This window comes from Mobula hypostoma, chromosome 20 (genome assembly GCF_963921235.1).
Source record: "Mobula hypostoma chromosome 20, sMobHyp1.1, whole genome shotgun sequence".
In the NCBI taxonomy this organism is placed as follows: domain Eukaryota; kingdom Metazoa; phylum Chordata; class Chondrichthyes; order Myliobatiformes; family Myliobatidae; genus Mobula; species Mobula hypostoma.
In genome coordinates this window covers 42,925,850-42,948,905 of record NC_086116.1, presented here as the reverse complement: position 1 = coordinate 42,948,905, position 23,056 = coordinate 42,925,850, and the positions used below count along the sequence as shown (strand labels likewise).

At 43.9% G+C, this 23,056-nt stretch overlaps 1 protein-coding gene across 4 annotated transcripts in view; it reads right to left on the bottom strand.

Annotated features, from left to right (window-relative positions):
* The window catches only part of sfmbt2 (Scm like with four mbt domains 2), a 226,853-nt gene that overhangs the window by 74,675 nt on the left and 129,122 nt on the right, over positions 1-23,056 (bottom strand). For all 4 annotated transcript variants that reach the window (XM_063072736.1, XM_063072738.1, XM_063072739.1 and 1 more), the window contains one exon: positions 9,930-10,056. In XM_063072736.1, coding sequence (XP_062928806.1) covers positions 9,930-10,056 — 127 coding nt within the window. The remainder of the gene's footprint in view (positions 1-9,929; positions 10,057-23,056) is intronic.

The window sequence follows — 23,056 nt, the reverse complement described above, 5'->3', positions numbered from 1 at the left end:
GATAGGCAAAAGGGGATACGAGAGGATCATGGGACAGGAGGTCCGGGAAGAAAGACAAGGAGGGGGAGGTGACCCAGAGGATGGGCAAGAGGTATATTACCTCCCCCTCGTACCCCATCTGTTACTCATTTTTATGCACACATTCTTTCTCTCACTCTCCTTTTTCTCCCTCTGTCCCTCTGAATATACCTCTTGCCCATCCTCTGGGTCACCCCCCCCTCCTTGTCTTTCTTCCCGGACCTCCTGTCCCATGATCCTCTCGTATCCCCTTTTGCCTATCATCTGTCCAGCTCTCGGCTCTATCCCTCCCCCTCCTGTCTTCTCCTATCATTTTGGATCTCCCCCTCCCCCTCCAGCTTTCAAATCCCTTACTCACTCTTCCTTCAGTTAGTCCTGACGAAGGGTCTCGGCCTGAAACGTCGACTGCGCCTCTTCCTATAGATGCTGCTTGGCCTGCTGCGTTCACCAGCAACTTTGATGTATGTTGCTTGAATTTCCAGCATCTGCAGAATTCCTGTTCTTTAGCTTTTATGTTGGTTTTCACTTCTCTTGTCAGCCATGGTTGCATCCATCTTACCTTTAGAATACTTCTTCTCTGGGAGTTATCTATCCTGTGCCTTCTGAAATGCTCTCAGGAACTCCAGCTATTGCTACTCTGCCATCATCTTTGCTGATGTTCCCTTCCAATCAATTTTGGCCAACTCCACTCTCAAGCCTCTGTAATTGCCTTTACTCCATTGTAATATTGATACATCTGACTTTAGCTTCTCCTTCTCAAACTGTGAATTCTACCATATTATGATCATTGCCTAAGGGTTCTTTTACCTTTAACTCTCTAAGCAAATCTGGTTCATTGCACATCACCCAATCCAGAATAGCTGATCCCCTGGGTGCTCAACCATGAGCTGTCCTAAAAAGCCATCTCATAGGCATTCTAGAAATTCCCCCTCTTGGGATCCAGCACCAACCTGATTTTCCCAATGTACTTGCATATTAAAATCCACCATGTCTATCGTAACATTGCCCTTTTGACATGCATTTTCTGTCTCCTGTTGTAATACGTAGACCACATCTTTGCTATTGTTTGAAGGTCTATATACAACTCCCATCAGGGTCGTTTTACCCTTGTAGTTTCTTAGCTCTACCCACAACAATTTTATACCTTCTGATCTCATGTTGCCTGCTTCTAATGATTTGACTTCATTTTTTAACCAGCATAGCCACCTCCACCCTCTCTGCCTACCTGCCTCTCCTTGTGATACAATGTGTATCCTTGAATGTGAAGCTCCCAGCTGTAATCTTCCTCCAGCCACTATTCAGTGCTGCCCACAATGTCATACATGGCAATCTGCAACTGTGCTAAAAGTTCATCTGCCTTATTCCGTATACTGCGTGCATTCAAATATAACACCTTCATTCCTGTATTTGTTACTCTTTTTGATTTTGTCCGGCTTTTAAGTTGGAACTCATCCTGTTGACTGCAATATCATTAGCCTGCCATTGGCAGCAGTCTCAGTACACACAGCCTCAGCTTTTAAAACCAAATATCTCTTCTTCAGCATTATTACTCTGGTTCCCAATCCCCTGCCAAATTAGTTTAAACTCGCCCAAACAGCTCTAGCAAACCTGCCTACAAGGATATTGGTCCCCCTCAGGTTCAGGTGTAATCCGCCCCTTTTGTACTGGTCATACACTCCCAAGAAGAGATCCCAATGATCCAGAAATATGAACTCCTGGCCCCTGCACCAATTTCTCAGCCATACATTCATCTGCCAAGTCACCCTATTCTTGCCCTTACTGGTACATAGCACAGGCAACAATCCAAAGGGGCACTCTGCCCTGGCTATCCATTTTCCTTCCTTCTCCTCAGTGCCACCCCGTTACATGCCTCCTGCAACTCTGGGGTGACTACCTCACTGTAGTTCCTATCTATCATTTCCTCAGTCTCCCATATGAGCTGAAGGTCACCGAGCTTCGAGGTTCTCACGTTCTCCGAGGTTCTGCAGCTTGGAGTTCCTGACCTGGTGCACATGCGGTTATCCAGGAGGCTGAGGGAGGCCTCCCAGAATTCCCACATCTCACACACAATACAAAACACAGCCTCTGGAGCCATTCTCACTGCACTGTGCTCCAACAGATGAGAAACGAAGAATAAAGAAGAAACCTATCTCAACCATGCCTGATGAGCCAAATACACTCCGACACTGACCCACTCATACAATGGCCACTCTGCTTGCTTTATTTTTATTCACCCTTTCTAATGAATCCTGTTCACTGATTGGGCGCAGTACAACACTGAAAACTGCCGCGAAGCGCTGCCTTTTTCAACCGACAGCCACGAACCTAAGTGAAATCACCACTTTCTCTCATGCTCCCACTAACTGATTTTTTGCAGTCCAACTCCTCTGCTACTTAAACAACGTGCTTATCCCCTCTTACCAAGTACTGAAAAATTATCTTTGACCTGAAACTTAAATTCTGTTTCTCTTTCCACAGATACTGCATAGCCTTAGGACTGCTCCGAATATTATGCTTTTGCTTTGGAATAGTAATCACTTTCAACCCACTTTTATTTTTCCATTTTCTTTTAAAATTTACTAGCTGTCTGCGAGTTACTAGTCATAGTTGTCAAACTGCGATATCAATTGTCAGGTTTGGTTATTCAAGTATTCAAGATTGTTTAATGTCATTTCCCGTACACAACTGTAAATGAGACAACACAATAGATAATGAATAAATAAAAAACTCGATAAATACACAAAACATTTTATATACATAGAATGATTATACACTCATAAAGTGATGCTAGGCACTGGAGTGTCTGTACATAAAGCCACTGACAGGAAATGATAAAGTGGTGATGGCTTACTAACCAAATGACAGCAATCTCCACTGCCCCAACCCCTCCCCACCCTACAAAACCAGATACGAACCAGAATCAGAGCACATCTCTATACGAGGTAAAGTTAGTCAACCTCGGGAGCATTTGAAATTGTTACAAATGATGTTTAGGGTTTTGTCTGCGAACACTCCTAATGCTGGAGGAACTCAGTAGGCCAGGCAGCATCTATGGAAAAAAAAAGCACAGTCGATGTTTCGGGCCGAAACCCTTCAGCAGGACTGGAGAAAAAAAGCTGAGGAGTAGATTTGAAAGGCGGGAGGGAGGGGAGAGAGAAACACCAGGCGATAGGTTGAACTTGGGGGGGGGGCGGATGAAGCAAAGAGCTAGGAAGTTGATTGGTGAAAGAGACAGAAGGCCACAGAAGAAAGGAAAAAAAGAGTGGGGCAGAGGAAGGAGCACCAGAGGGAGATGATGGGCAGGCAAGGAGATAACATGACAGAGGGACAAGGGGATGGGAAATGGTGAAGGCGGGTGGAGGCATTACTGCAAGTTCTAGAAATCAATGTTCATGCCACCAGGTTGGAGGCTACCCAAACAGAATACAAGGTGTTGTTCCTCCAAACTAAGTGGGGCCTCATCAAGACAGTGAAGGAGGCCATGGATGGACATACTGGAATTGGACATGTTGGATTTCTCAAACTTCCAGTAATGCCTAACCCCACCCCTCCCCCTTCACCATTTCCCATCCCCTTGACCCTCCGCCTGAAATGATGACGTACTTTTTTCCGTAGATGCTGCCTGGTCTGCTTCCTCCAGCATTTTGTGTGTTACCTGGGAATTTTATGACATTGCACTCACTTGTCATTTTGCTCCAGAGTATAATCAAGATTATGGCATTTCTGGGTAGAATCATGCTAATCAATATATTGCAATCCTTTGTGACACATTCAAGTATCTAGGTAACATTTATGATACCATCTCAGCCACTTCCGACAGTTCAGCACTTATTCGTTGTTTCTCTATTCTGATTTCCAAATCTCCAGATGATTCTTAAGCTTTGTTTCCAAATAAAGCTTAAGAACAGCTTCAGGGAATAAAGGGACATCCCTTTAAAACTGAGATAGAGTTATTTCTTCAATCAGGGTGGTGAATCTGCAGAACTGGTTGCCATAGATGGCTGTAGAGGCCAAGTCATTGGGTTTATTTAAAGCAGAGATTGATGGTAAAGGGGTTAAAGCTTATGGGAAGGAGACAGGAGAATAGCACTAGAAAAAAAAACAGTGGCGCATACTTGATGGGCCAAATAGCCTCTGGAAGGAAAAGGAAATTGTCTTCTAAACTCTCGAGAGAGCATAGGCCATCAACTTTTTTGCTGTTTCCGCAGCAGGCAATTTCTTTTTTTACGAGGTACGTTGCTAGTTCGACGCTCAACCCAGCACTGATGGAAAGCGTGCCTGGGGAGCCGGCTGGGTTCGAACTCAGGAGCCTTCGCTCCGAAGTCCGGCGCTGATGCCACTACGCCACCAGCTGGCTAATAGCCTCTGTCTTCTCCTATATTTTATGGTGTCAGAACTCACTTAGTGGAAGTACAATGAAACAGGTTAAAGCTTGTCCAATACCATACCAATGGATAAACTAAAATGTAAAATATCTTCCAAGACACCTAGTAGTTAAAATTAAGAACAAAGGTACATCAAAACACAACCGTATTTTGGTCAACACACATTAAAGTTGCTGGTGAACACAGCAGGCCAGGCAGCATCTCTAGAAATCTCAGATTGCCTCATGTTTCTATTTTGGTGATGTTTTAGCAGGTATATTAACACTAGCACACATTTTTTCTAGTCTTCTTTTACTGTTGATCCATTCTCAGAAAGATTCAGGATTAAAATGGTCTCACTTTATTAACTGAATTCTTTCAGAATGCATCAATTTAAAAGGGTTTATAATCATAGAGTTAATGAACATAGATTTGGTGTTCTCTTAGCAGTCTTAGCCAATCAAGCAGAAATTCAACATCTAATCTTCACTTTCCCTCTTACACACATTCAGTTGCATTTTAATTGAAATGACACTGAAAACAATTAAGCTATATAAATAGGATTAATCAAAGAATTAAGAAATAAAATAAAATAAAATCTATTTTGAACACTGTGCAGTTTTAAATACTCTTTTGAAGGAATCATTGTCACAGTTTTCAAGGCCAGAGATTGTTCAGCAGTAATTATGATTTAATATACTGCTAGAAACTCAGATAATAAGCTTAAGCATATCAGATCTGGCACCATGACTATAGTGCATAAAGTTGGTATCAATCAGCCATTCTGTGAAATCTACCATAGAACATCTTATAGAGAAGCGAAGTATTACTGATAGAATTTTTGCTTTTCTACTAACTGCACCTTTACAGATATCGTAAATTCCTATCAGTTTCACAGAGCACTGATAATTCTGAAGTTATTACAACTCCAAGTTCCCGGCCAATCAATGAAACAAGTCTGGTTCACTGGCTTTGATCCTACTTATATTGTATAAAAACACATCTCTTCCGATTTCTTTCTCTTACTATTTGAAATTCAAATTGACTACAGACCTGGGGAAGACAGAAAATTACTATGAAATTTGGTTGTAGATACAACTCAAAATTCTGTGTATGGAAGTTGTATTTCCCACAAGTCAGTTATGCTTTTGTGGATGAAACATTTTCTGCGTTGGACATGAATATCACGACATTATTCCTTCATGAGGATATTGCTGGGAAATGTTAATTCAACGTGCACCTGACCTTGGTTATTATGATATTGCTTAACCCCAGCTGGTACATCTCAGGTAAGTCAACACGAAGTCAGTTATTTATCAACTCCTTCCAAGGAACCACAGTACCTAGTCAATACAATCCCTACGCTCTATTCCCCTTAATACTAAATGCAATCAGACTTTTTCCACTGAGGTTGGGTGAGACTTAAGCAGAAGTCATGGGTTAAGGGTGAAAGATGATATGTTTAATGGGAGTATGATGGGGATCTTCTTCATTCAGAGAGTATAAGCTGCCAGAGCAAGTTGTGGATGAAGGTTCAATTTCAAAACTTGAGAAATTTGGATAGGTACATGGATGGGAGAGGTGGGGCTATAATCCAGGTGTAGGTTGTTGGGATTTGGCAGAATATTTTGTTCTCCTTACACTTGTGTATAGGAAATGACATTAAGCAATCAGCATGGTCTAGATGGGCAGAAGGACCTGTTTCTGTGCTGTATAGTTCTATGACTCCAAGTCTCCACTAACTGAGAAAGCTCCTTCCAGGTGAAGCAGCAACCTCTTTAACCTCTCTTGTCCAAATCTGACATATCATAGAAACATAGAAAACCTACAGCACAATGCAGGTCCTTCGGCCCACAAAGCTGTGCCAAACATGTCCTTACCTTGGAAATTGCCTAGGGTTACCCACAGCCCTTTATTTTTCTAAGCTCCATGTACCTATCCAGGAGTCTCTTAAAAGATCCCATCGTATCCACCTCCACCACCGTTGCCGGCAACCCATTCCATGCACTCACCATGCTCTGCGTAAAAAAAAACTTACCCCTGACATCTCCTCTGTACCTACTTCCAAGCACCTTAAAACTATGCCCTCTCATGTTAGCCATTTCAGTCCTGGGAAAAAGCATCTGACTATCCACATGATCAATGCCTCTCATCATCTTGTACACCTCTATCAGGTCACCTCTCATCATCTGTCGCTCCAAGGAGAAAAGGTCGAGTTCACTCAACTTATTGTCATAAGGCATGCTCCCCAATCCAGGCAACATCCTTTGCACAGTTTCTCTGGTTTCCACATCCTTCCTGTAGTGAGGCGACCAGGACTGAGCACAGTACTCCAAGTGAGCACAAAATAATCTGCAGATGCTGGGGTCAAAGCAACACTCACAACACGCTGGAGGAACTCAACAGGTCGGGCAGCATCCGTGGAAACGACCAGTCGACATTTCGGGCCGGAACCCTTTGTCAGGACTGTAGGGGGAAGGGGCAGAGGCCCTATAAAGAAGGTGGGGGGAGGGTGGGAAGGAGAAGGCTGGTAGGTTCCAGGATCTCCCAGTAGCCACCCACTTCAACTCTGCTTCCCACTCCCATTCAGATATGTCCATACATGGCCTCCTCTACTGCCATGATGAGGCTAAACTCAGGTTGGGGCAGCAACACCTCATATACCGTCTAGGTAGTCTCCAGCCCCTTGGTATGAACATAGAATTCTCCAACTTCCGGTAATTCCCTCCCCCTATCCCTATGTCATTCTGCTCCCTCCCCCAGCTGCCTACCACCTCCCTCTTGGTTCCGCCCTCCTTCTACTACCCATTGTGTTTTCCTCTATTCTTTCTTCACCTTCCCCCCCCTCCCCCCGGGATCAATAAAGTATTACTATGACTATTTCCTGCCTATCACCTCCCTGCTTCCCTTCCCCCACCCCTTTATCTTTCCCCTTACTGGTTTTTCACCTGGAACCTACCAGCATTCTCCTTCCCACCCTCCCCCCACCTTCTTCATAGGGCCTCTGCCCCTTCCCCCTACAGTCCTGACGAAGGGTTCCGGCCCAAAACGTCGACTGATCGTTTCCACGGATGCTGCCCGACCTGCTGAGTTCCTCCAGCGTGTTGTGAGTGGTACTCCAAGTGAGGTCTGACTGGGGTCTTATATAGCTGCAAAATTACCTCTCAGCTCCTAAACTCAATCCCACGATTGATGAAGGCAAATGTACCATATGCCTTCTTAACCACAGAGTCGACCTGTGCAGCAGCTTTGAGTGTCCTATGGACTCGGATGCTAAGATCCCTCTGATCCTCCACACTGCCAGGAATCTTACCATTAATACTATATTCTGCCATCATATTTGACCTACCAAAATGAACCATCTCACACTTATCTGGGTTGAACTCCATCTGCCACTTCTCAGCCCAGTTTTGCATCCTATCAATGTCCTGCTGTAACCTTTGACAGCCCTCCACACTATCCACAACACCCCCAACCTCAGAGCATTATCATAGCAGGTATTAACATTTCTATTAATTACCTTAAGGAATGCTTCAATCAGCAGACCTTATCATCATTATTCCAGAGTATGTGCCATCTTCTAGATTAAAAAGGCAAAGCTTTGAATATATTATATGGAAAGAAAGCTGAAAATATTAAATATTCCCAGGTTTGGATGAGCTGAAAGAGGTTAGACAAGGTAGATGCTGGGAGGAAACATCCTCTTGTCAGGTAATTTGGAATTGGGGAACAGAGTTTTAGATGAGGGGTTGTCTATTTAAGCTGAAGATGGGAAGAAATTTGCTCTCCCTGACAGTTGTGAATCTCTGGAATTTCCTACTCCTGAGAAATGCAAAGATTGATTGTACACTCATGGCCATGAAGTATATTTCTGCATGCCTGTGGTCTTCTGCTGCCATATCCCACCCACTTCAACGTTTGATGTGTTGTATGTCCAGAGATGCTCTTTTGCATACCATTGTTGTAATGCCTGGTTATTTGAGTTACTATCACCTTCTTTTCAGATTAAACTCGTCTGGCCATTCTCTGCTGAGCCCTCTCACTCAGGAGACATTTCCACCGACGGAACTGGATGCTTTCTGTTGTTGTTTTGTGTTTTTTGAAACACAACATTCTCTGTAAACTCTGGAGACCACTATGTGTGAAAATTCCAAGAGATCAGCAGTTTCTGAGATACTCAAACCACCTCATCCGGACCAACAATTGTTCCACGGTGAAAGCTACTTGGATCACATTTCTTTCCCATCTCTGATGCTTGGCCTGTACAACTGAACCTCCTGACCATGTCTGCGTGATTTTATGTACTGAGTTGCTGCCATATGGTTGGTTGATTATATATTTGCATTAATGAGCAGATGTACAGCTGTACCTAATAAAGTAGCCACTGACTGTATCCAAGTGCACACAAGAGTGTTTTTGATCTACAATGGAGTCCAGAAAGAATCTGAAGCTCAGGTCAAAGATAGATCAGCCATGACCTTACTAAATGAGTCTGAGAGGCTTACTTCTGTTCTTGTTTCTTATGTTTTCACTTTACGTTCTTGCTAGGAACATTTCCTCCCATGCTTGTTCCTGCCCGACTCCCCATCTCAAATTGTGATACTTTTATTTTATGTATCTTTAGTAAGCTACATTTCCAGCTCAAGGGGTCACTCTGAATCTGCTGACTGGAATGAGGACTATTAAAACAAATTTAAATCTGGGACATTCTACTTGCCTCCACCTCAAAGTAATTTAAATTCTCACAACATAGACAAAATGCTGGAGGAACTCCACAGGCCAGGTAGCATCTATGGAAATGAGTAAACAGTCAGCGTTTCAGGCTGAGACCCTTCAGGACTGATGTAGGGTCTTGGTCCGAAACGTTGACTGTTAATTCATTTCCATAGATGCTGCCTGGCCTGCTGAGTTCCTCCAGCATTTTGTGTGAACTGCTTGCATTTCCAGCATCTGCAGATTTTCTGTTGTTTGTAATTTAAATTCTCCTCAACTAATCTAACTAAAACAAGTTTAGCAAAACAAACACTTAGCCCATGTCCAGTTTTTCAAATAATATTCAAGCTGAGGTCTGATCAGCCCCGGCTGGGTCACCTGGAGGAGGGTGGATGATGTCGAAAGACCCGAAACATCCGATGATTCTAGAAACATCACTGAAGATGTGTCCAGAGGCATCAGTAGATGTATGTACAGAGCAATAAATATTTAATTTCCTCAGTCTATTGAAATCTCAAATAGGTATTACCAGTCACTTAAGCTCCTAAATTCTATATATTTAATTTTGCATAGGTTCCAAAAACTTGCTTCTATCTGAATTCCCCAAAATCCATTAAAACCCTTTTTCATGAATGTCCCCAGGCTTGCTCAAGATTGAAATGTTATTCATCTGTTGAATGTTGTTGTAAAGAAGTTTTTAATTTACAAATACTTTTGGTATCCATACTGCATGGGTTTACACAATCTACATACATAGTCTTGTCATAGAAGCACCACAAAGGCTGAACAAGCTGAATTACTGCTGTTTCCAACAAATCTATTCAATCATCTTACCTTCAAGGTGCAGCCACATTAAGCGTCCTTTTACTTTTGTGATTGAAGCTACACATATTTCCGCGAGGTTACACAGGGTAACTGCCTCCAACTTCATATTTTTCGTGAAGCCCCGACTGAGTGAAGTCTGAAGATTATAACAGAGTAAAAGACTTAATAATTTAACAAAGATAACGATTCGAGATTAATCGTCATTCAACCATACACATGCATACCTCCAAATTAAACAATATTCCTCCTGACCGAGATGCACAACATAATACATATAACTTACACACAACACAAGTAATATAACCACAAATAGTAAGGTGCAGTTACGACTCAAGTTCAAAAGCTAACAGCTTAAGTCTACTGTCGCTTCAAAGATGATGAGACCTGGGTGGTGGCAGGGAGTTCAGTAGTCTTACAGCCTAGGGGAAGTGTCCGTTTCCCATCCTAACAGTTCTTGTCCTAATGCTATGGTACCATCTGTCCGACGGTAGGAGTTCAAAGAGACTGTTGGACTGTTGGGAGGGATCACTGACAATGTTAAGGGCCCTGTGTGCGCAGTGCTCCAGATAAATATCTCTGACGGGTGTCCTCACATCCTCTCAGTAGTCCTTCACAATTCTTTGTAGGGAACTGCAGTCAGTTGCCTTGCAGTTGCTAGACCAGGCAGGGATGCAGCTGGTTAGGAATCTCTCAATGGTGGTCTGGGAGAATGTGATTAGAATGGGGCAGGGGGAGCTTCACTCACCTCAACCTTCTCAAGAAGTGGAAATGCTACAGTGATTTCATAACTAAAAAGGTGTAAGGGAGCAGGTGAGATTGTCCATTATGCGCACTCCCATTAACTTGGTGCCCCTAACCCACCACGGAGAAGCCGTTTTTGTGCTAATAATGGTATATTTAATAAACAAATTTTTATCAAAACCTATTATCATGCAGTTTTTAGCGGCAAAATACACTGAAACGTTATAACAAGGTTATGCGTCATAGTGAATGTTCTGCAACAGTTTAAATATAAGGTGATAATTGGCGGAATTAAAACTTAACAGCTTTGTAACAGATTTTTAGAAGGTAGAGTGTGAATTCTTAATACAATCAGAATCTTAAAATTTGTTCTGATGGTGATTGAATGCCTTTTAATCAAAAATAGCAGAAGGAACTTACAAATATTCCTACAAAGATATATAAATGAAGAGTTAATTATATATAATTAAGTGGTCAAGAATTTCACTGGACCAGAGAATATTGCATTTTTCATTAATATTCAGTTGTGAAAATGATCTAACTTCATTTCTTTGCTAAAGGTCAAATTATATGTCTGAGGGCATTCGAATGGTTTTTGAAACATTCTAGGGTAAATTCTCATTATTAAAATAATATTACCCAAATTTTATAAGCATTGAATACAATGCAACCAATTTAATTTTCAAATTCCCATACCAAGAAATAAAATTAACAGATGAAATATTTGAAAACTGGAATCCATCAACAATAAAAGCAGAAAATAATCCTGGGTTAATTGTTCAGTTTACATGACTATAATGCTGTTATTTTGTATACTCTTTTGTTTGCTGCTGATTATGCTGCAGTATAATATTTCTTCGTCTGACTTAACAATCAGAAAGATCAAAATAACTTAAAATATGATTTATTATTTCTTTGTTCTTTGAAAATTAACAAGGATTTTTGCTTGGTCTACATGTACTGAAACAATAATACAATACCGAAACAGGTCTTTTGGCCCAACTCATTCCTGTTGACCAATATGCCCATCTAAGCTGGTCCCATTTGCCTACAGTTTCACCCATATTCCTTTAAACTTTTCCGACCCATGTACCTTTCCAGGTGTCTGTTACATGCTCTTGATGTACCTGCCTCAAACACTTCCCCTGGCAACTCATTTATACATCGACCACCATCTTTGGGAAATGGCCACCCTCCAGGTTCCTTTTACATCCTTCCCCACGTACCTCAGACCTATGTCCTCTCATCGGTGAGTCCCGTTCCCCAAGAAAAACACTGGATGTTGACCTTATCACGGCCTCTCATTAGTTTATGCACATCTATAATGCCAAACTAGAAAATAACCATCCTGGCAAGCATATCAACTTTATAAATCACGAGGTATGATAGATAAAAGCTCTTTTGTAGGTTCTTACCAGTGGAGGACATCACTAATTCAGTTACGTTAAAAAGATCAAAATAGACAAATACAAGAGACCTCATATTACTCCATAAAATAAATGATTCAAATGTGTTCATTAGGAAAATAGATGAAGATAGTTATTTAAATGGCTTCTAATTATACATTTACAAGAGAAACCGCTAATCCAGCTTGATATATATACTCTTTAATAGCAATGCCTATGTTGTGCCTGAAGGCAACCTTCAGAGATCAATGTCAGAACAAAAGATTGCATGTCTGTACTTATTTAGGGGCCGATGCTATCAAACAACCCAGCACTGTGGTGAATATCCTATGGGAAACTGCAGAAATAGCAGCAGGTACTTTGTGTATTACACTATATCAAAAAGAAATACAATTAAAATAGACGTGTTTGTAACAGAATGAAGAACTACCTTTGAAATGGGGAATCCATGCTGAAAATATTTAAATAGCTATTCCAGATAAAAAAAATATTTAGTTAGACTTAAAAGAAAAGAGACACAGTATATTAACAGGCTCTTCTGGCCCAATAAGCCTACACTACCCAATTGTACCCATGTGAATAATGAATCTGCTCATCTGTATGTCTTTGGAATGTGGGAGGAAACCAGAGCACCTGGAGGAAGAAGTCACAGGGCACAGGGTGAACGTACAAGCTCCTTACAGTCAGCGGTGGGAATTGAACCCTGATCACTGGCACTCTAATAACATTACAATAAACGCAGCACTACCCTGCCACCCCATTAATACAGAGATAGGAACTACAAATTAACTCTAAAACAAAAATCATACATCATTGCATTTCATTTAAACAAATGAAATACACATCGCTCCATTTATGCGCACTTATATATTCAATGAACATCAAATACTTTCACTGGAATCTCTAATTCTTGCTGAAAAGCAAGTAGTCAGTAAATCAGGTTTACGTTCCTAGAAATAGAATTGCACAGAAGTTGCTTTTTGTTCATTACAAGATCATAAATTCACAGGATGAATCAAGGAATTTGAGAGAGCATTTCTGGTCGGGGTTTGTACTAGTACATTTGAATTTAATGCGATGGTGAACACACTCAAAGTTCAAAGTACGAATATGTTACCATATACTATCCCAAGGTTCAGTTTCTTGCAGGCATTCACTTGCATTGATGTATCTTTTGAGCACTTCATCACTGAACCCAATGCAACAGAAGCTGGATCCCCCATTATGAGAAAAGTGATTGTACTGCAGGCACAAAAACGATACAGGCAGGACCAGAAATGTTGAAACCCTCAGTGAGATGTGATTTATCCTGACATGATTTGCATTCCAAAAGTATTTTCTTTGCTCCATTGTAATTTGTTTTTTATTTTAAACAACTTGGACATCACACTATCCCCGGCTCACTGAAAATCCTGTGTTGGGTCACTCATAGAATCGGAAGCGCGAATTGCACTGGGATTCACGGCATCCTTCTACGTGGCTGGTTCGGAATGGGTCCTTCAAGATTTAACCACCTGCCCCTGCAGAAAATTCGGCAAAGACATGGCAATCACAATGACATGGTGCAGCTGCCAATGAGTCTTGCTGCAGATTTGCAGTAGGAGTGACGACAGCGTGATTTCAATAGCCCAGCAATCAATCGCGTAATTTTTCAGGTGGCTCTGAATTGGTGACAACAACATGCACGTGTTCAGCTGCAGGAGACCCCCCTATGTTAACTGAATTCCTAGAACGAGTCCTTAACACTACTTTCCATCACAGAAAGCTGTGTCATCTGTGCATGGGCTAAGAAATGGGAGCTGGGAAAAAAAACGTTTATTTATCCCCCATTTGAAAAAAAGCATTCCACGACAGTGAACTTCATTACATATCTCAATTTCTTGTGAATTATGAATGGGTGGATTTCCATTGTACGGATGAGAGACGTGGACACTCACCAAGACGATGCGGAAGTCTCTAGATGGTTGCTATGCACGAATGCTCCGGATGGCTCTTGACGTGAGTTGGCAACAGCACATGACGAACGTCGAGCTCTATAACAACCTACTGATGCTCACCACTAAAATCGAGGCGAGAAGACTGCAACTAGCGGGGCACTGTCTACACCACCCCGAGCCACCTGCGAGTCATCATATGGGAGCTCAAGCACGGGAGGATGAACTCTGGGCGCCCTCCCAAGACTATGATCAACACGCTCCTAGAAGACAGCAGCGCGGCTAATGTAGATGAACTGAACACACTGATGAGGGAGAGGGAGAAGTGGGGAGTCCGTCATCGTGCCCGACGCCGGCCCCCTAGGCCTGAGTCGCCGTAGTAGTAGTGGATTTCCATTCCCTGAAAGGCTTTAACACTGCATTCCTTGTACTGCTCCAAAGATGGTGACTGTGTCCAGAATGCTAGTGAATGCTATTGTGTACAGTGTGCCTGCGATTTAACATCAGTGTAATAAAAGACTAGAATTAGACATGGAAAGAAGGGGCAGTCGGCCACACAACAGCTCCAGCACAGCAACTCAGCTATTGCTTTCTATCCCTGGGCAGGCCAGGAAAGAAAAATGTCCCAAATCCTTCTAGAACCATCTCGTCTACAAGTGTTGCTACCTGTGAGGATTTGAGGATCCAAATTCCCTTGTTCTTCCTGAAGAAAAATGGAGGTTTATGCAGGTGGGAAGAGCTAGATTGATCTTGGAGTAAATTAAAGGGTCGGCATTGCTCTATGTTGCACTATTAGAAGATCACAAGACATAGGAGAAGAATTAGGCCATTCGGCCCATCAAGTCTGCTTCATCATTCCATCGTGGTTTTTCACCTGGGACTTACCAGCCTTCCCATGCTCCTCCCACCTTCTTTATAGGGCCTCCGCCCCTTCCCTCTTCAGTCCTGACGACGGGTTCCGGCCCAAAACAACAGACAATAGATGCAGGAGTAGGCCATTCGGCCCCTCGAGCCAGCACCGCCATTCACTGTGATCATGGCTGATCATCCACAATCAGTATCCAGTTCCTACCTTATCCCCATAACCTTTGATTCCGCTATCTTTAAGAGCTCTATCCATCTCTTTCTTGAAAGCATCCAGAGACTTGGCCTCCACAGCCTTCTGGGGCAGAGCATTCCATATATCCACCACTCTCTGGGTGAAAAAGTTTTTCCTCAACTCCGTTCTAAATGGCCTACCCCTTATTCTTAAACTGTGGCCTCTGGTTCTGGACTCGCCCATTAGCGGGAACATGCTTCCTGCCTCCAGCGTGTCCAATCCCTTAATAATCTTATATGTTTCAATAAGATCCCCTCTCAGCCTTCTAAATTCCAGAGTATACAAGCTCAGTCACTCCAATCTTTCGACATATGACAGTCCCGCCATCCCGGGAATTAACCTTGTGAACTGATCGTTTCCACGGATGCTGCCCAGCCTGCTGAGTTCCTCCAGCGTGTTGTGAGTGTTGCTTTGACCCCAGCATCTGCAGAGTATTTTGTGATTATGGTTGATTTATTAACCCCCTCAACACCATTCCCCAAATGTTTCCCCAGAACCTTCGATCCCCTGTCTAATAAAGAACCTATCAACCTCTGCTTTGAATATATTGTGGCAGCTCGCCCACGTGGCAAGCAAACCGGCTTCAGCAGTCGCAGGCGAGTCCGCAGCCAGCGGCAACTGAGAGGGCTCTGAGTGCGGGGCAGACCTCGGCCCGGAAGCCTACGTCACTTCCGCCCCGCGAAGAGCAGGGGATGCTGGGAGAGGGCACTTAAGCGCGCGCAGATTTAAACAGTAAACAGTTCAACCAGACCCTGCTTGACTCAGTGTGTTGTTTTCACTCGTTGTGTGTCAGCAAGACCACATTGGTGATCCCGACGGTCCAAAGGCATTTGGAGCCAGCATGAACGACTCGGCTCTGCAGAATGCAGTTTCCCTTAAACTGCCAAACTTCTGGACCACTCAACCCCTGGTCTGGTTCGAGCAAGCAGAGGCCCAGTTCCAGGTCAAGGAAATTGTCTCAGATGCCACCAGGTATTACTACGTGGTGGGTGCCCTCGACCAGGAAACAGCGAGCCGCGTTATCGACTTTCTGCATCAGCCCCCGGCAACAGACAGATACGAGGCACTCAAGGCCCTGTTAATGCGCACATTTAGCCTCTCCCGCTGCGAACGGGCCACATGGTTACTGCATATGGATGGCCTGGGCAACTGCGCGCCATCAGCCCTGAGGAGCAACATCCTATCACTGGCAGACGGCCATAAGCCTTGCCTGCTTTTTGAACAGACCTTCTTGGAGCAAATGCCAAAAGACATCTGCCTCCTGCAGGGTGGCTGCCCGCGTGGACGTGTTTTGGTGCGCCAAACAAAATGGCGGAACCACCATCAAAATCAGTGCTGCGGCACGGCCGAAAGTCCAGCCCTCCCACATCCCAGCAGCGGAGCACGTAACACCCACACCAAGGGACAGCACCACTTCTGAGTCTTGGTGTTTTTATCATCACCAAAGGTGGGGTTCCGGGGCCCACCGCTGCCGACTGCCATGCTCGTTCCAGTGAAACGCTAGAACCAGCCGTCGCTGATGGCTACAGCAGCTGGTCACCGTGATAGCCTCCTCTGTGTTTGGGACAAACACTCCGGGCGTAGATTCCTGGTGGACACAGGGGCGGAAATCAGTGTCCTACCCCCCTCGAGCCACGATACCCAAACTAGAAGAACAGGACCGGAACTTATGGCAGCCAACAGCAGCACCATCCGCACCTACGGCACAAGAACCATCCCCTTGCAGTTCGGTTCCAGCCGCTTTACATGGACATTTACGCTGGCCGCAGTATCACAGCCATTGCTGGGTGCGGGCTTTCTCTGCGCACACTGCCTGCTCATGGATTTGAAGGGACGACAATTGGACAATGCGAAGATGTTCCAGGCTTTCTCCTTTGGTGAGGCCAGGTTACCGGCCCTGCACCTGGACTCTGTCACTTATTCCGACAACGAGTTCGCCAGAGTGTTATCGGAGTTCCCATCTATCATCACGCCGCAGTTTTCCTCAACAAACCCAGAGCACGGCATGATGCACCACATCCCCACACAGGGACCTCCCCTTCATGCCCGGGCCCGCAGGCTACCGCCCGACAAGCTCCGCCTCGCGAAGGAGGGATTCAAGAAGATGGAGGAGATGGGGACTGTGCGGCCTTCCGACAGCCCGTGGGCCTCCCCACTACATATGGTGCCCAAGTCCGCAGGAGAGTGGAGACCGTGCGGCGACTATAGGAGTTTGAACGACGCCATTATGTCCGATCGCTATCCGGTACCACACATCCAGGACTTTACGGCCAACCTGCATGGGACGCGCACCTTTTCCAAGATTGACCTGGTCCGAGGGTATCATCAGATCCCAGTCCACCCGGATGATGTACCCAAGATGGCCCTCATTACCCCCTTTGGCCTGTTCGAGTTCCTCAGGATGCCGTTCGGGCTCAAAAACGCGGCGCAGATGTTCCAGCGCCTGATGAACGCAGTAGGGCGAGATCTGGACTTTCTGTTCATCTACCTGGATGACATATTTATCGCCAGCCGCTCCCGCCAGGAACATCTAGCACATTTACGCCTGCTCTGCCGCCGCTGGGAGGGGGGTCATGTGGTGGCTCGCCCACGCGGCAAGCGAACTGGCTCCAGCAGTCGCGGGCGAGTCCGCAGCCAGCGGCAACCGAGAGGGCTCTGAGTGCGGGGCAGACCTCGGCCCAGAAGCCGACGTCACTTCCGCCCCGCAAAGAGCGGGGGATGCTGGGAGCGGGCACTTAAGCGTGCGTGGATTTAAGCGGTAAACAATTCAACCAGACCCTGCTCGACTCAGTGTGTTGCTTTCACTCGTTGTGTATCAGCGCGACTACAATATTCAATTACTTGGCCTCAACAGCCATCTGTGACAATGAATTCTACAGATTCACTACCCTCTGGTTAAAGAAATTCCTTATCTCGGTTCTAAATGGACGTCCCTCAATTCTGAGGTTGTGCCTTCTGGTCCTAGACTCCTCACTATAGGAAACAGCCTTTCCACATCCACTGTCTAGGCCTTTCAATATTTGATAGATTTAAGAGATATCAAACGCTCCTCATAAATTAACCTTTTCATTCCCAGAATCATTCTCGTGAAACTCCTTTGGACCCTTTCCAATGACGGCATCACCTTTTCTTAGATAAGGGGCTAAAAGCTGCTCACAATACTCCAAATGTGGTCTGATCATGGCCAAGTCCCTTTGCACCTCCGAATTACTAATTTTCTCCCTGTATAGGAAATGGTCTACACCCTTATTCCTCCTACCAAAGTGCATGACTATACATTTCCCTATATTATATTCCATTTACCATTTCTTTGCCCATTCTCTCAATCTGTCTAGGTTCTTCTGCAGATACCCTGCCTGCTTCCCTCAACACTACCTGCCCCTCCAGCTATCTTCGAATCATCCACAAACTTAGCCACAAAGCCGTTAATTTTGTTGTCCTAGTCATTGACATATCACATGGACAGATGCAGTCCCAACACCAACCCCTGTGGTGCACCACTAGTCACCGGTAGCCGATCAGAGAAAGCACGCTTTCAGTATCCTGTCACCAGCTTGGGCCAAAACTCATCGGAGTTTTGAAGAATGAGTGGGGAAACAACCTATGATTCAAATGGGGCAGAAGTTCAACATACCCGGTTCTCTGTCTTCTAGAGTTAGAAGAGTAAGAACTGACTTGGATTAAAATATCTATAATGGAAGGTCTTGTCAGGAACCCTTCTTGAGGATGAACATCCAACCTAGATCGTTCTTTGGCCAGGATTTAAGGTCAATCTAATGCTTCCCTCCCACATATCCTTCCAATTTTCTATCATCCATGTGTTTATCTAAGAGTCTTAAATGCCCCCATGTATCTGCCTCTACCAGCACCCCAGGCAGGGCGTTCCATGCCCCCACCATTCCGTGAACGCTTAGTTTCCTGGGAGAATCTAGGTGTAGAGAGTACTGGTTAAAAATAACAACCCATCATTCAAACAACTATTTGTTTCTCTCTCAGATTGTTAAGTATTTTGGAACTCTTTTCCTCAAAGCGCAGTTGGAAGCTAAACCTCTGAGGGCTGAGAACTTACCAACCAAAGTTAAACTACATGACCTGTAATTACATGTTTATGCTTTCCGCTCCTTCTAAATAGTAGTAAAAAGTTAGTTATTTGCCAATCTTCTGAGAAGACTTTGTAGCCAGGGAGAATTTCTGGGATGTATTTCATCTGGGTTGGCCCCTACCCAAAGTTTTACGTGCTTTTTATTCAGTCACAACCCCATCTACTTCGAGGACAATGCTGAAGTATTCAATAAGAATCTTACCCACATCCTCTTCGCCCGCACACTGGGTTACATTTTTTGGTGCTTCATCAGTCCTGTTTATTATTTGTTATTCTTATGTACTTTACACTATTATAGAACATTTCTGGGCTTCTTTAGAAACACAGAAAACCTACAGCACAATACAGGCCCTTCGGCCCACAATGCTGTGCCGAACGTACTTACTTTAGAAATTACCTTGGATAACCCATAGGCCTCTATTTTTCAAAGCTCCATGTACCTATCCAGGAGTCTCTTAAAAGACCCTGTCGTATCCACCTCCACCACCGTCACTGTCAGCCCTTTCCAGGCACTCACCACTCTCTGCCTTGACATCTCCTCTGTACCTGCTTCCAAGCACCTTAAAACTGTGGCCTCTTGTGTTAGCCATTTCAGCCCTGGGAAAAAACCTCTGACTATCCACACGATCAATGCCTCTCATCATCTTATACACCTCTATCAGGTACCTTTCACTGTTCCATTGCCCTTGCTTTATTTTCTTCAATGTTCTTTAAATTTTAAAATAACACTTCTCTTGGATAATGCTCTCGATTCTCCCCTCTTATCTTATAAGCCTCTATGCTGGAAATACTCAAAGGTTAGGCAGCATCTATAGAACAGAAATGATTAATGTTTTAGCCCCAAAATCTTTGCCAGGAAGAGGCCACCTGATCTGATGTGTGCAAGTTTTTGTTTTTATTTCAGATTTCTAGCAATTGTATTTTTTGAACTTTTATTTATTCTTAGGAATTCAGAAAAGAGTAACTCTGCCAATCCTGCATCATTGTCTAGCGTGGAGGGGCCGGTGCATAGAATCAGAAAAGCTGCAGAAAGTTGCAAACTCAGCTGGCTCCATCATGGGCAACAGTCCTCCCAGTATCCTGGATATCTTTAAATGGTGATGCCTCAAAAAGACAGCATCCATCATGAAGGACCCTTATCATCCAGGTTATACCCTTTTCCATTGTTATGATCAAGGAAGGGGTACAGGAGCCTGAAGACACACAACATTTTAGGGACAGCTTCTTCCCTTCTGCCATCAGATTTCTGAATGGACAGTATCTTACTATTATTTTCCTTTTTGCTTTCTTTTTGCACTATTTAATTACCTACATTTACACATACATACACACACTTCCAAATGCTATTTATAGTTATGTTATTATAATATTGCAAGAGACTGCTGCCACAGAACAACAAATTTCACTACAAATGCCAGTGAAATTAAACCTGATTCTGAATCTCCGAGAGCTCACTGGGGAAGTCGAAGGCCCAATATCTGTGATTCCACGAATCCACAGGAGACGGGAGGCCAAAGATGGCCTGTCCTGTGGTGAGAGGACTGCCCATGCATGTGGGGGGGGGGGGTAGGAGGGATAGGAGGGAGGGATGCAAGGGGCTCGTTTTGTCATTGTTGCTTTGCACATTTGTTTTGCTGTGTTCATGGTGAGCATGCTAGTTGGCGTCAGAAGGTGTGGTGACACCTGTGGACTGCCCCCAGCACATCCTTGGTTGTGCTGGTTGTTAATAACACATTTCACTGCATGCTTCAATGTACATGTGATAAGTAAATCTGATTCTGAATCAAGTTTTCAATCAACTCATCATGAGAAAATCACCACCTTCAAGTTGCTCTCCAGGTCAATCAGCATTCTAACTTGAAAATACATTACTGGTTGCTCACTACTGGTGTATTCCTACCCTTGAACTCTTTACTGAGAGCACCATGGGAGCACACTGATCACAACAAGACTTGTCGCAGTCCATCATCTCCTTCTCAGGGGCGACTGAGGGATGGGCAACAAACGCCAACTTTGACACTGATACTCAGGAGAGAACAGAAGTACATTACATAGGAACAAATTAATTTAAAACTCTCTTTTGTGCCCGAAACGTCCTTTAATGTAATTTCAGATATACATAGGATTAAGTAACATGCCAATCTTGTTAATATAAAGAATGCCGATATGATTCCTTGCTCAGCAAAGACTTAATTTTGGAGAACTGTCTGAAGAACAGAGAAAAGACACGTTTCCCCATTATGAGAAACTAAATGTAGCACACTGCAATATTGCTAAATGCTCAAAGTAGGTTTGTTACCTATTGACCCTGAAGAGCACAATTAACATCCAAAACCAAGGTATCAAACAGGAAAGATATCAAAAAGATGGAAATACAGCAGGGTAGAGGACGAGGGGAGATTTGATAGAGGTATACAGAACTGTGAGTGGTATAGATAGGGTCAATGCAAGCAGACTTTTCCGCTGAGGTTGGGTGAGATGAGAACTGGAGGTCATGGATTAAAGTTGAAAGGTGAAATAGTTAAGGGGATCATGAGAGGAAACTTCTTCACTCAGAAGGTGGTGAGTCTATAGAACGAGCTGCGAGAAGTAGTGGTGGAAGCAGGTTCGATTTCAATATTTAAGAGAAATTTAGATATTTACATGGATGGGAGAGGTATGGAGGGCTTTCGTCCCGGTGCACTCTGATGGGACAAAGTAGATTAATGGTTCGGCACAGACTAGATGGGCCAAAAGGCCTGTTTCTGTGCTGTTGTGTTTTATGTTACATAGTACCCTTTTGTAAAAAAAAATAAAACTGACAAGATGGAGAAAAAGATCTATCAAAATATTTCATGAGCTGCCAGACAATTTAGTTATGAAAACTCAGCAGCACAAAGAGATTAAGATAATTTGCGATCACTTTCCCTTTCAATTCCTTTATTCATCTCTACAAACTGCTCTCCCATTCACACAGTGTTTCTGCACAATGCCCAACATTTCACCATTGACAGTGCTTTTTTTACCCCATCGCTGATGACTAACCTATCAGCTGATACGATATCTCAGTGGGAACACATACTGTAGCAATGCAACGACTTCACGGTGTTTACAGATCAGCTTTATTCACATGTACATAGAAACATACAGTGAAATGCATCAAATCAAATCAGTGAGGATTGTACTGGGCAGCCCACACGTGTCGCCAGGCTTCCAGTGCCAACATAGCATGCATGTATACATCTCTGACAATAAACTTTGATTTAAACTTGACTAACTCTCTGATTCACTCAAACTGAGAATTTGCCCTCAGCCTTCCTAACTGCTGCCAAACAGGCTCCAAAACAATCTCACTTTAACTTCCCAGCTTGCACCTTGCCGCCACACAACTGCCTTCACGGTCTACGGCGGATTCAACAGTACGCCTTTAAAATTATTGGCCCAACAGCTGTTTTTGCACTTCCAAGGTCTAGCTCACTCCGTCAGTTTAAGCTGATACCTCATTATTTTCTGGCTGTGTAACACACAAAGTAAGAAGTTAATAGTGTGGTGATAATCCACTCATGATGTGCTTCAAGCTCCGCTAAGGCGGTTCCTGGATCACTGCTACAACAACTGGCCACATTAAAAGCAAATCTTCAATCTCCAGAACATTCCGTAGAATTGTTTAATCTCCCCAGCTAACACGCGATTAATCTACAGGGACTAACAATAAATCAAATATGAAATAAAGCTCAAGTCAGGACTTCTAAAAAATGTCACAGCAAAGAAGGATCCACTCCACTTTTGATTCAGAAATGTGAGAAATTGTTGGTAATGAACGAGACAAACACAAAATGCTGGAGGAACACAGCGGGTCGGGCAGCTCCAATAGA